We start from the raw sequence: 14435 nt of genomic DNA on the forward strand, positions 1-14435 counted from the left end.
TCCTGACCCTGTCCCCCCGTGTCCCCCCGTGTCCCAGCTCGCTGCGAGCCCATCAGCCTGGAGCTGTGCATGAACCTGCCCTACAACCTGACCAGCTTCCCCAACTACCTGGGCCACTTGTCCCAGAGGGAGAGCTCCGTGTCCTGGGAGTCGTCTCTGTTCCCGGCGCTGGTCCAGACCGGCTGCTACCAGTTCCTCATGTTCTACGCCTGCACCCTGCTGGTCCCCAAGTGTGACCCGGTCAGTCTGCAGAAGGTCCCACCCTGCAGGTCAGTTTAGTTAGTTAGTTAGTTGGGTTAGGGTTAGGCCTGCACCTTGCTAGTCAGCAGTCACTGAGCTGGTTAGTTAGTTGGTTAGGTAGTATCAGTCAGTTTGTTAGTTAGTGTAAATAAATAAGTTAGTTAGTTAGTTAGTTAGTTAGTTAATGTTAATTAGTTCGTGTAAGTAAGTTAGTAAGTTAACTGATGTCAGTTAGTAAGGTGGTTGGTGCTAGTTTGTTAATTAATGTTAGTTAGCTGATGTTAGTTGGTTAGTTAGCAACAGATTTGTTGGTTTGTTAACTAGTTAGTTGGTTAGTTCGGTAAGTTTATTAACTAGTTAGTTGTTAGTTAGCAACTGTTCAGTAAGTTAATTAGCAACAGGTCAGCTAGTTGGTTAGTTAGTTAGTAACAGTTTAGCTAGTTTGGTAACTAGTTGGTTAGTAAGCAACAGTTCAGTAAGTTTGTTAACTAGTTAGTCATTCATAAGCAACTGTACAGTTAGTTAGCAACAGTTTAGTTAGTTAGCAACAGTTTAATAAGTAAAAACAGATTAGTTAGTTAGTTTTGTTCGTAAGCATAATTGATTGGTCACAGTCTCGTCCTGACGTCTCTTGTGTCTCTCAGGTCGTTGTGTCGCAGTGCGAAGGAGAAGTGTGAGTCGGTGCTCGGCATTGTGGGACTGCAGTGGCCCGAGGACTCGGACTGCAGCCAGTTCCCTGAGGCGGGCGGGAACGCCACCTGTCTGCTGCCGGAGCCCGGAGTCGACGGTACGAACGCTGTCGCCACGGCAACACCACTGAACTGAATTATTTATTTATTTTATTATTTATTTGTTTATTTCGGGCATGTCAATTAAATCATCATCATCACACTTCATCTTAGTTCAAATAATACAATACACATGGCCGAAAGGGAAAGCGGGAGAAGCAAAAGCTTGGACTCTGAGGTGTCAGATGTGGATGTTTACCGTTGTTGTTGTTGTTGTTTTTGTTGTTGATGATGATGCGTTGCCACGGCGACAGAGTGCTCCCCCAGCCACTTCAAGTGTCGGTCTGGACGCTGCGTCCTGGCGTCCAAACGCTGCGACGGACACCTGGACTGTGACGACCACAGCGACGAGGACAACTGTGGTGAGATACACACACAAACACATCAGAGTCCTGCACGGGTCCAATTTTGGAAACCCGCGCCCGCCCCACCCGTAGGTTTTTAAGCCCGTGTCCCGACCCGTCACCCGTGATTATTTCTCACTTCAACCCGGATCCGACCCGCCCGTCAATATTAAGACCCGTTGCCCGTGAGATCGCCGCCATCACCGGCGATAACGGGGTTATCCGTTCTCTTTAGAAAAAAGCAAAAAAAAAGCCGCACTCTTTCGCGGCTATTTCCGGAACGGAGAATGATAGCGACGTAATTCTTTTTTTTAATGAAAGCAGGACACTTCAGCCTTTACATTGATCCCATCGGTGTGTTTGTAGCTTACCCAGAAGCCGAGCAGTCAAGCCATGACAGACTAAACTCCAACGGGAAAGCTGTGAGCGGTCACACGAGCGGCCAAAGATCGTTTATTTACATCAAGATGCTGCTCTGTTGTTGCCGTGTGTGATCAAAAAATGATTAGCTACGCTGGTTCATGCAGCTGCACGTGAGTTTTTCTCTGTAGGCCTACACATACACCCGCATACCCACCCGCGTTCATTTGAGTTCCACCTGTGCCCGACCCGTGAATTTTCACAAGACAGTTGATCCACCCGTTGAACACCGTTTTTGCGGGGCACCCGTCGGATACCCGCGGGGATCACACCCGATGCAGGACTCTGACACACATACACACACTAAATAAGAGTTGTCTCTGTCAGTGTGTGATGTCAGAGGTGATGTCAGAGGTGTTGTGTGTCCGTCAGGCTGCTCTGAGCGCGCTCTGTGGGAGTGTCCCGGCAGCAAGGTGTGCATCAAGGCCAGTATGATCTGTGACGGCTTCCCAGACTGCCCCCTGCTGGTGGACGAGGCCAACTGCTGTGAGTTACTCATCGCCATCAGCTGCTGATTATCAATACACTGCAAAAACTGTAAATCTTACCAAGACTGTATGTCTTATTTCTAGTCAAAATGTCATTTCTAGTCAAAACATATCTAATTATACCTAAAATAAGTATATTTATACATATACATACATAGTTATACATTAAAAAGTAGCTTGTTTTTAGACACTTTTTACTTCTTTCAAGTAGATTTTCACTTGAAATAAGTAGAAAAATCTGATAGTGGAGCAAGTTTTTCTTTCTTATTACGAGCACAAAAAACTTGCTCTCACTGGCAGATTTTTCTACTTATTTCAAGTGAAAATTAGTTTGAAACAAGTGAAAATGATCTAAAAACAAGTACATTTTTTGGTTTTAGTCTGATTTAAAGTGGACAGAGTTTAGTTTTGACTAGAAATGAGACATTTTGACAAGAAATAAGACAAATATTCTTGGAAAGATTTTGAGTTTTTGCAGTGTAATAATATTGATCCGTGTGTGTGTGTGTGTGTGTGTGTGTGTGTGTGTGTGTCCTCAGCGGTATGCAGAGACAACGAGCTCTCCTGTAACAACCACCAGTGTGTCCATCGCACTCTGTGGTGCGACGGGAAGAAGCACTGCTCCGACAGCTCTGACGAGTGGAACTGTGGTAACCACCGACCGACCGCTTCTATTGATCATCGAGTGCTGTGATCAGATTGTATTAAGATAAGATAAGATAAGATAAGATAAGATTACACTTTATTGTCAGATCACTGTGAAATTTGTCTTGCGTCCCATGACGTCCAAGGTTTCACACAAATAATAACAAAATACCAAAAACATACATTTACAAAAAGCATAAATGTTACCCTCAAAAGTGAACTGATGGATTGATTGATTGATTGATCTGATCGGTTTTCTCTGCAGTGTCTCTGTCGGACCGGTCTGGTTCTGTGTTGACGGTGTTCAGGACGGCGGCCGAGTACCAGGTGTGTGCGGACGAGTGGAACGACGAGCTCAGCAAACTGACCTGCAGCCAGCTGGGACTAGGGTAAGGTTAGTAACACACACACTCACACACTCACTCACACACACACACACACACACACCATGACAGTGTGACAGGTTAAATACACTTGTGTGTGTTTTCTCCCGGCAGGGTCCCCTCATCTGTTTCCATGGTGCCCGACCAGCCTGGAGTCCCGGGCCGTCGCCGTTGGTTACACGTCCACCCCGAGTGGAACCTGAAGAACGGTTCTGCTCTTCAAGCCCGACTGGAGAAGAGAAGGTACCAGAACCACGAGTGAACACATGATAAAGCTACATTAAAGCCCCGGTACGGAGCTTTTAACTGGATACGCAAAAGACTCTGGTTTCTGCTGATGTGTCTCTGTTACCTACAACAGCAAATGAGCCCATCAGTGTGAAGATACGCTATTTCTAAGTCGTCTAATTCTAGACCTCTGGAAGGCATGGTCGGGTCGGACCACTGACCAAACGATACGAATAGATACATTACGCTGCTAAAAAAAAGAAGAAGCAAGTCCCGTCTTCTTTCCGACGTTTCCAAAACAAATCTACACGCGCCGGCCAGACAAACGTCTTCATGACAGTGGGAAATGCAGTCTTCATTCCGGCAAAACACCACCGCTTTCGTCCACAGGGGGCCACCAAAATCAACACTAAATGAAAAGTCTGTACAGGGGTTTTAACTGTGTTTGTTTTGTTATCTACCAGAGGGTTAGGGTAGTAACACGCTACATTTACTCTGATACGTTTACTTGGTAAAGGTAAAGGTAAAGGTACTTTATTTGTCACATATACAGCTACTTGCCACTTACTTGAGTAACTTTTGGGATAAACTCTACTTGTAAGAGTAGTTTTAATGCAGCATACTCTTACTATTATGATACTAATATCTATTACTTGAGTATATTTGATCAAATTCACCTCAATTTAGAGGAAACACACTGCGGTCAGTAGTAGATGTGTTCAGCCCTGGTATGTGAGGGACAGTGCCCAACGAGGTGTCACTGATCAGGAATTAATGGACGACGTGGAGGCGTGAACTGTCCGATGTGAAGCGTGACATACATACACACACACAGACAGAGGTTTTGGACAGTTCATAAACCCCTGTATGCAAGTATATTTAAGTGATTGTGGCTAAATTTTCCTTAACTTATGTTACTTTGTAAAGATTTCATTGATTGTCTTAGTTGTTAAGTGTTTTTCTTTGGCAATATCTGAATTGTTATTTTATATTTTTGTGTATTTGATTACTATCATGTGCAGATTATTAAACAAATGAATCAACTTGAGTAGTTTATCTACATTAGCTGTGTTAGTTGGACCATTAGGACTCTAACTCTGTCCCTGTGTCTTTAGTCACGCGTGTCACAGCAGGAGGAGAGTGTCTGTCCTCTGCACCAGAGAAGGTAAATCTTCCCTCCTGTTGATCTGTGATTGATTGATTGATTGATTGATTGATTGATTGATTGATTGATTGATTGATTGATTGATTGATTGATTGATTGATTGATTATCCATCAGAGCAGACACGATTCATCTCTCTCTCTCTCTGTCTGTCTGTCTGTCAGAGTGTGGTCTCCGTCCGGCGGTGGGTCTCTACCCCCACAGGAAGAAGAGGATTCTGGGGGGGCGGGTGTCGCGGCGGGGGGCGTGGCCGTGGCAGTGCTCGCTGCAGAGCGGCCAGAGTGGACACGTCTGTGGCTGCGTCCTCATCGCCCGGCGCTGGGCTCTGACCGTCGCACACTGCTTCGAGGGGTGAGACGGAAACGAGAAACTATCGTCATGCTGTGTTTATCTCGTGTTATTGAGTTTCATTTTGTGATTTCACTAATTTAACTCTGAAATTATCATCTATGACCACATAATAACTGGTATAACTGTATAAATAAAAAAATAAAACTTAAAGAGGAACTATGCAGGATTTGTAGCTTAACTCATTGAGTGCCAACCACGAAATTTCTCGTTTTTCGTTCCCATGCGTTGAGTGCCAAAAACGAGATTTTACGTTTTTTGCTTTTTTTTTAAATTATGAAAATAGAAATAGAACGTAGAAACAAACGGTTTGTGGCCATTTGAAGCATAAAGTTTCACCTTTCAAATGAAAAAATGAGTGGCAATAATATAGAATACACTGTGGCTCTACAAAAATCGTCAAAAATGGTCTAAATTGCCGGTACACTTGACTAAAACTTTGGAAAGGAGCGCGGCACTCAATGAGTTAACTATGCTACATTTTTAACTTAATTAAACAGTTTTGGAGTAATTGTGATGGTTTAATAAATGACTTAACTTGTTGCGAGGGAGACACAAACGCGCTCGGTAACCCTTAATCTCTTGTTTATGACAGATTAAACTACACAAATATACTGTGCATGTCGTTACATCGTATATGATATACTGTATAATGTTCTCTAATAATCTCCCCTCCATTGATTGATTTCTCGTGGGCCTCGTTGTAAACAAATGCACATGGCCAAGAGGAGGGTTAGCAAAGCGGGGTACATACTATCGTACTTGCATAGTTCCTCTTTAACTGCAGCATGTTGCTAATGCAGATAATTGCATGAATTTAAAGGAAAGGGTTTAGATAGTCACCTGTCAATCAGTGTGTTTTAATGTGAGCAGTATAGGGCTGTGATGATAAGCTTTTCTCCCGATTTGATTCTTCTACGATTTTTTTGGATGGCGATTCGATTTAAATTGCGATTCTACGATATTGCAGATTCTCTCGGTTTTTAGCACACAAATACTGTAGGAGCCTATAAATTAACATACTCCATTATAAAGTGAACTTAAACCCTTTTCAAAACCTGTACTCTCTGTATGTAAAAAAGGCTAACAAATGCACATTGCACAATATTTAAAAAAATTCCCCCCCCAAAAAATAAAAAAAAATAAAAAATAAAAAATCGATTTAAAAATCGTCAAAAAAGATATCGTGATATTTATGTGAATCGATTTTTTTCTCCCACCCCTAGAGCAGTAACAAACAAACAAATGATCTTAGTCTTGTTGTGCAGCGGTTCTAACAGCTAGCTTTACTAGTTTACGAGTTAACATCAGCTCTACGGCTAAAAGTTAAAAGTTATTAATGACTCGTAGCTGTTTCTCGTGGTGCAAATTAAAAAGGAAGATTGTAAAAATGACGTACAAGTACAAGAATACGGACTGATATTTACAAAGAATATTCAACAAAAAAAAGAAAAGACTTTCAGTTTCAAGAATCTCAAGCAAGTGTGACTTTATACAATATACATCTCCTTGGTGCTTGTTAAATTTACGTTTGTATGTGTCAAATAAAAAAGTAAGTTCAAAAAAAAAAAAAAAAGGAAGGTTGTGGCGGTCTGAGGGGCAGCAGAGGTCTGAGGTCGTTGATGATTGATGTGTGATGTGTGATGTCTCGGCCCCCAGGAGGGAGAGCGCCGACCTGTGGAAGGTCGTGTTGGGTCTGAACAACCTGGACCACCCGGGCGTCCACAGCCAGAGCCGCGGGGTGCGCTCCATCGTCGTACACCCGCGCTACAACCGGGCGGTGGTGGACTACGACATCAGTGTGGTGGAGCTGGACTCTGAGGTTAATATTATATTAATATTTTTTTATTTGCACATTATAAAACCTGTATAAACAATGAAAATAGTACAATTAAACATTGTGCAGGAGAGGTAGAAGCCAAAACAGGCTTATAAAAATACCTCCCCTATGAAAAAACAACAACAACAGTGGTGGTCTTCAGAGTAGGAAGACAACACAGAAATTCACAACATAAAAAACAGAAAAGAAAGAAAAACAAGAAAAGAAGAATGACAAGTTAACATAGAAAAATGAAAGATACTGAATTAACAATAAAAATTTAAAAAAAGTTTACATAATGAAAAAGGAAAAAAAATAATTAAATTACACAGATCCAGAAATGCTACAAATCGTAACTAAAAAATGATTTTTATTATTTATCATTATTATTATTTTATTTTTTTCCTAACCCTTTTTTCAGTTGTTTTTTGAACAAAGCCAGAGCGGATATTGATTTCAGTGATGTAGGTAGATTGTTCCATAAAGATGGTCCTTTCGACAAAAAGGAAGGTGGAAGTCCTTTGAATGTCTTGTCTGATATGAATGAATGTCTGAGGAAAACCTAAAAAAAAGGTTTGGACACTGCTGAATGATTCCCGGTATTATTGATTATCAGCTGTCTGATCAGACGCGGTTATTGATGCGGCGTGTGTGTGGTTGCAGGTGGAGGAGACGCCGTTCGTCCGGCCGGTGTGTCTCCCTCAGCCCGGACAGCTGCCCTCCCCCGACTCCTACTGCTACATCACCGGCTGGGGCCACATGGGCAACAGGAGTGAGTACACACACACACACACACACACACACACACAGACACACACACACACACCTGTCTATATCAGTGGGTCTCAATTTTTTTTACATTAAGGACCCCTAAATTGACATGCATTAGACCACGGACCCCCATTGGACAAAATTTTAAAGCAAACACCAGAAATACACAAATATTTGTTCTGAGGCTGAAGAACATTACTTTTTTAGTCAATGTATGTTCAAATTAGGGCCAATGGCATGAATTTTTGAAAAATTGTAGAGAAGTTTCTCGAAAAACCTGGTAAAATTTCTCAAAAAGAAAAATAAGAAAATATTATAGAAAAAAACTGGTAAGATTAAAAAAAAAAAAAAAAGTTAAAATCTGTCTAGAAAAAAGTGGTAAAACTTCCCCAAAACAATTCTACAAAAAGTGGTAAAACCTCTCAAAACCAAATCTAAAAAAGATGGTAAAATTTAGCAAAACAATTCTAGAAGAAACTGGTAAAAATTTCTCCTAAAAGGTTAAAAAAAAAAAAAAAATTAATTCTAGAAAAAGTGGTCAAATAAAAAAAATTTAAAAGTAATAAGGATTTTCAAAAAAGGGTACAAAATTCTCAAAAAACTTTAAAAATTCTAGAAAAAAGTGGTAAGATTTCAAGAAAAGGTTGGGGACCCCCTCTCAAGGACTCTCCACTCCCCGGACCCCACCAAGAGAACCATTGGTCTTTATGCACTTGAGGACCCTCGCTAACCAGGAGTGTGTGTGTGTGTGTGTGTGTGTGTGTGTGTGTGTGTGTGCAGTGCCCTTCAAGCTGCAGGAGGGGGAGGTTCGCATCATCTCTCTGTCCCAGTGTCAGTCTTACTTTGACATGAAGACCATCACTCCCAGAATGCTTTGCGCCGGTTACGATGCTGGAACCGTCGACTCCTGCATGGTAACATGGAGAGAAAATTATTGATCCGCTGATGATAGTTGATTTATTGATTTATTTATTCTACTTTTTGTATTATTTCTCTATTATTCTCTAACATTTCTCTTTTCACGTGCTTATAGCTGAGCTTTAAGAACTTTAAACTTTATCTATTTTCTTTTATTTTACTTTTATTTGCTCTTGCTTTTAACTCTGTTTTTAGTGTTTGTTTTTATTCAGTTTTATGCTTATCTTTTTTTTCAAATGATTTGTCTTTATGTAAAACACATTGAGTTGCCTTGGTATGAAATGCGCTATATAAATAAAGATGCCTTGCCTTGCCTTGCCTTATTATTACTGAGTTCTGATGTGTGTGTGTGTGTCTCCAGGGCGACAGCGGCGGCCCGTTGGTGTGCGAGGAGAACAGCGGTTACTGGACGTTGTTCGGCCTGACGTCGTGGGGCAGCGTCTGCTTCAGCAAAGTGCTCGGGCCCGGAGTTTACAGCAACGTGACGCACTTCACCCCCTGGATCCAACAACAGATCTACATCCACACATACCTGAACGACTAACACACACACACTCTCACACTCTCACTCACACTCAACACACACTGTTTCATTCCAGGAGGAAGTGATGTCATCGTCAGTCACACACACCTTCAGTTCCTCTACCTGTGCCTATAGGACGAATCGCCTTGTTGTTTACAACTACTTCCGGGTAGAAAACCAGCATGAGAACAATAGTGATGGACGAGAGTTTCACTATTTTTCATGTCACTATATCACCGTTTAGACTAATCTGATGTTTGTAAAGTCTATAAAACCAATGATTGGACAAACATTACTATTTCTGTGTGCACATTTTTGTAATTAGTCATGGTTATCATAGATTAGCCGGGCTAACGGTTAGCTACCTGTTTAACTTTAATAACTCAGTGACTCAATAAACAGTCCATGAAAAAATATTTTCTCCAGCGGATATCTGAGTTCCAACATGACTGAGCTAACTGGAGTAGTTTCATGTCGTGTCCCACAACGGGAGGGTTTTAACAGCTGACGTCCTGATGTTAGCTTAGCTACCGCCGTTAGCTTAGCTGCTACCGTTAGCTTAGCTACCGCCGTCAGCTGTCCCTGTCAGCTGCAGCCACTGATGCTTTCTAGACACTGCGATTCCCCCAAACTGAATAAATACCACACATAGCAACACAAAACACACACACACAGAAATAGTAATGTTTCTTCAATCATTTCAGATTTGTCTAAACGGTGATAGGGCGTGAAAAATATGATAAATAGCTAAACTCTCGTTCGTTACTATTGATCTCATTCAAATTACGTGCTGGTTTTCTACCCGGAAGTAGAATGTAAACAAGGCAATTCGGTCTATCTATACTGATAGCCTTCGATGCTAACTGCTGTACGAGCAGCGGTCTAAAGTCGTATTACTGATGCTAACTAGTTAGCTGGTAGAGCCGTTGTTAACACGTACACGTCATCACGTTCACATGGTTTAACTGAGTTGTTATTATTATTATTATTTTTAGGACTGTAGTTGTTTTTCTGTTTGTCTTTGTTGTTGAGTTTGTCGCTCAGAAACATGTATGGAAGCAAAACGAGGCCATAAACAACATTTACATTTAACAAACACATAAAGAGCAGTGAGTTTAAACAGTGAACATTTAATGTTGAAATAATGTTTTATTGTGAAAAGCTGCTTCCTGAATCACAGTTTGGAGGAATAAGTGAAGTCTTTTATTTTAGTAACAACGTTAACAAACTGACTTCACTAAAAGAGTCTAATTTTTTATTGTTAAACTTTATCAAATGTATTTTTTATGTTTAAATTAGACTTGAGTGGAGTTTCAACTTCAACATTAAATCTTCAGTCGTGGTTAAATTTCACTTCTTGTTGATAATGATAATTATGAATATTCATTTATAAGAAGTGCCTTTGCTTCCATGAACATGTCATTTCTTGTTTGTAGTTGAGCAGCAGCAGAAACTCAGAGGAAAAACTTTCTAATCATCTTCACTTCTACTTTTCAGTCGGTGTCTGTTGCTTTAATCTGAACTCTCTAACAGGTTCAAACTTTGGCTCTTCGTTAAAACATCGTCACAAAGTTCTGACGTCCTAAAAGCTGCTAGCTAAAACAGACCAGCTGAGCGCTCAACCCCCCACAATGCTTCACTCTATAGTGCCTGTACTTAAACCTTGCAGTAAAAAAAAAAAGAAAAAACAGAACAACTCGTTACCTGTACAGTGTCGTACTGTGTGTGAGACAGAGAGTGATGGACAGGTGATTTTTTTATTTTGCTTCCTCACACGTTGGCAACTGTGTGGGCAACTCTAGAAAACTTTATTAACACAAAGTCTGATTGAAATTTAAATTACTACAGACAGAAACTTCACTTGTAATAAATAACTGCTTTATAAGAGACTTAATGCCAGTGTGTATTAAGGTATTTAACAATCTAAAATAAAATAAACCATCTTCAATAGGAGAATAACATTAATAAACACTTCACATGTCTGTTAATGTAATAAACATGTTACATATGGATTATATCTGATGAATAAAAGCAGTGTAATATGTTACTAATGAAAATAATTAAGTCAAATTATCTCAAATTTAAAGAAAACTGATTTAAATAGCTACCTCGCTATTGCTTAAGTTAGCTAGCACACTCGCTAACACAAACTATTTACTGCCAAATTAGCGCCAGCTAGAATATGAAGCACAAATGTAGCGCACTGACATTAATCAATGTATTTTAATAGTATCTGCAGGTGCCAGTAGGAAGCTACATTAACTTAAGCTCAGTGTCTTCGAAACCGTCCTGGTCCAGTTGTGTAGCGGTTTTAACAGCTAGCTTGACTAGCAGGCTAAGCTAATCCAGAGTGTAGCTATCAAAATCAGTTCCTTAGCTCAAAGCTGAAGTTGTGAATGACTCTTTCAGATTCAGTTTATCCTTGAAAGATTAAATGTAGTTTTCTAAAATAGTGAATAATCCATCAACTCAAACTGAATCAGTTTTTAATTTTTTGACGACGCGTTGGACCATGGATCAGTGTTTTTGTTTACAGGGTTATTAGTTGATACAAACGCCTCTCTCCAAAACCATTTTAGAATCAATATCAGACATTAAGTTAAAATGTTTACTGTTTTGTTGAACACAAAATTATTGATTTTTATGCTGCGTTTGAGACAACTCTGAACTTTCTTGAAAAACTGCAATCGAATGCCCGATTTTTTTAAGAACCAGTTGTCTGATAGTGCACAACAATCTGCACCCTTGCAACCACGCGGTCAATGGTAAAACATTGATTAAAATGCATTTCCTATGCCAAAATACATTAAAACGTTATGAAATATGGGCTAAAATATTTTTTTACGGTTACAGATTAACCTACTGTTGTTCTGGATTATTATTTCTCTTTGACTTTAAATGATCGGTTTCATTATTTTAAAATGCTCCTTTTTTTAAATAGTTTTTGTGCCTTTTGTAATTGTTTTCTGCCTTAGCTACGTGAAGCACTTTGAGTGCAAAGTTTGTGCCGGTCCAACATGTTTGTGGTTATTCTGTTGCGGTGGTGCATCTCGAATGCGTTGAAGGCGGAAATCTGACTTTTCAAGCGGGAGATTCAAAGTTGTGAGTTGTCTCGAACGCAGCATTGTTTCAAGAGAATGACATCATCATCGGTTTTTATTCGGTTAGTTGTGATTTAAAAGGGGGCGGAGTCAGAGAGAGTTGCCGACACGTTGCCGTTCGTCCTCCATGCTCCGGTCGAACTCAACATTCCAGGTGGTCGCTATCGTCGTCGTCGTCGTCGTCGTTGTTGTTTTGTGTGTTTGGTTTTTTAAGAGTATTTTTCTACAGCTTTTTGTATGTCATGCTTCTTACACAGGGCTGTCGGTGTGTATGTGTGTGTGTGTGTGTGTGTGTGTGTGTGTGTATGTGTGTAAGAGTGTGTGTGTGTGTGTTTTGTGAACATACAGTCAGATATACAGACTGTGTGTGTTTGTTTGTGTGATCTGGCTAGTGCGTGTGTTTCTGATGTCACTTCCTGATTTTGCTGTTACTACTTAATTACCATGATGAAGATGATGATGATGATAGTGATGATGAAGATTATGATGATGATGAAGAGCGTCACTGTTTGATATGGGTCTTATGCTTAATGAACAGACTGTAGCCTCTAATGTTTGTGTAAAACAGTGAATATTTGGTTTGTATCACCTTGTATCGCACCAATAAAACTATACACACACTCTGTGCTCTGTGTGTGTGTATCTTTGTGTGTGTGTGTGTGTGACTCACAGCCTGTGTGCAGACCCGTCATCGTCTGTTTCCACTTCCTCTGCTCCACAAATAAAAAATAAATGGAGATATTTATCTGCTGACTGGAGCGTCACAGTCATAATGTCGTCTTAAAGAGGCTGGAAACGTTACACACAGTTTATTATTGTATTCAATGAGCTAACGGTTGCTAATGCTAATGGATATCACCATGAAACTTCCCAAGTTTATTAATTACATTGGGACAAATATAAGTTTTGTGAAATTTTATGTTTAAATATGTAATGAAAAATTTGCTAATTTGCATATTTCCAAAACATTAATTGACAAAAGCTCCCAACCTCTCACTTTCTCATCAATATTCAAACCCTTTTGTATTTTAAATTGTGTTCACGAGACCTCTTAACTTCTCACCTCAACACAATACCCTGCAAGATGCCCCAGGGGCGTTCCTAAGGTATAAATGTTTGGTCTCCCCATTTCTCTCGGTCTTTCTTTACCATCACCGCTCGGGTGAGGACTGACCTTTCTTTGCAAGGAAATAAAAAGCTTGTCGGCAAGCAGTAGTCTCTATTTCATTATTCACCAACAGCAAACAGCAAAAAACTTCCACAACAGGATCAAAGTGGAAGGTTTGGTGTCTCTAAGTGCTGCTGAAGTTGAGATTTCTAGCTCAGAGTCTGAGTCTGAACAACTCTTTCTGAGAAAACGGCCTTTAAAGACTTGGACTGTAAAATTACATAGATTGTTATTGTGAATTGTACTTTTACGAGAGACTCATTTTATTGTCACAAAGGAATATAAAGAACCAGAAATATTCACATTCAAGAAGCTGAAGTCAGAGAATTTGGACTTTTTTTCTTAAAAACTACTCAAACTGATTATTAGATTATCAGAATAGTTGATGATTAATTTAATAATCAGTTATTTTGCAATTAATTGTTGCAGCTCTACATGTGACATCACAGAGAGCGTGTGTGTGTGTGTGTGTGAGGTGTGTAAACGTCAGGTGTTCGTCGCTGTGTGCGCACAAACTGACACACACCTGCTATTATCCCAATGATAATAAGACGTGTGTGTTTCTGAACCGTGTGTGTGTGTGTGTGTGTTAATAACAGTGGGTTTAAACTGTTTGTCTCTCTCACTGTGCTAAATGACACACATGGCACACACACTGTGAAGCCTGGTATTAAAGGAAACACAGGTCGTTGTCACACACACTGTCCACTGCATTAAAACCAGGCTGCAACACACACACACAGACACACACTCAGTGTCTCTGTGACTAACTCCTCAGTCGTCTTTTCCTCTTTGTTCCAGTCGCAGCTGTGAATCGACCCAAGGTGAGTAACGACACAAACTACTGAAAACTAATCAACTGTTAATTAGCTGCTGTGTGTGTGTCTGTGTGTGTGTGTTATTGATTATGAGTGTGAGGATCTGTCAGGCTTTTGTGCACGTGCAGATCAATAATCAATATTTGATTCATTAGAACTGTTAAAAGGGATAGTTGAACATTTTGTCAAATTGGCCCATTGCCATAATCCCTATAGTCATAGCAGTAGGTTCGTTACCTTTAATTGTCGGTGCAAGCTGTTTTTAGAACG

At 40.2% G+C, this 14435-nt stretch overlaps 1 protein-coding gene across 1 annotated transcript in view; it reads left to right on the forward strand.

Annotated features, from left to right (window-relative positions):
* The window catches only part of corin (corin, serine peptidase), a gene marked incomplete at its 5' end in the record, with an annotated part of 30390 nt that extends 17588 nt beyond the window's left edge, over positions 1 to 12802 (forward strand). Inside the window, 14 exon segments of the mRNA XM_085759089.1 lie at positions 38 to 269; positions 885 to 1027; positions 1283 to 1390; positions 2165 to 2278; positions 2820 to 2930; positions 3191 to 3314; positions 3423 to 3551; positions 4652 to 4701; positions 4864 to 5050; positions 6707 to 6869; positions 7530 to 7638; positions 8418 to 8551; positions 8917 to 9210; positions 9914 to 12802. Coding sequence (XP_085615215.1) covers positions 38 to 269; positions 885 to 1027; positions 1283 to 1390; positions 2165 to 2278; positions 2820 to 2930; positions 3191 to 3314; positions 3423 to 3551; positions 4652 to 4701; positions 4864 to 5050; positions 6707 to 6869; positions 7530 to 7638; positions 8418 to 8551; positions 8917 to 9099 — 1787 coding nt within the window.
* Positions 12803 to 14435: the final 1633 nt, after the last annotated feature.

Source organism: Trachurus japonicus, chromosome 18 (genome assembly GCF_045865225.1).
Source record: "Trachurus japonicus isolate A0001 chromosome 18, Traja_1.0".
NCBI classification, from domain to species: domain Eukaryota; kingdom Metazoa; phylum Chordata; class Actinopteri; order Carangiformes; family Carangidae; genus Trachurus; species Trachurus japonicus.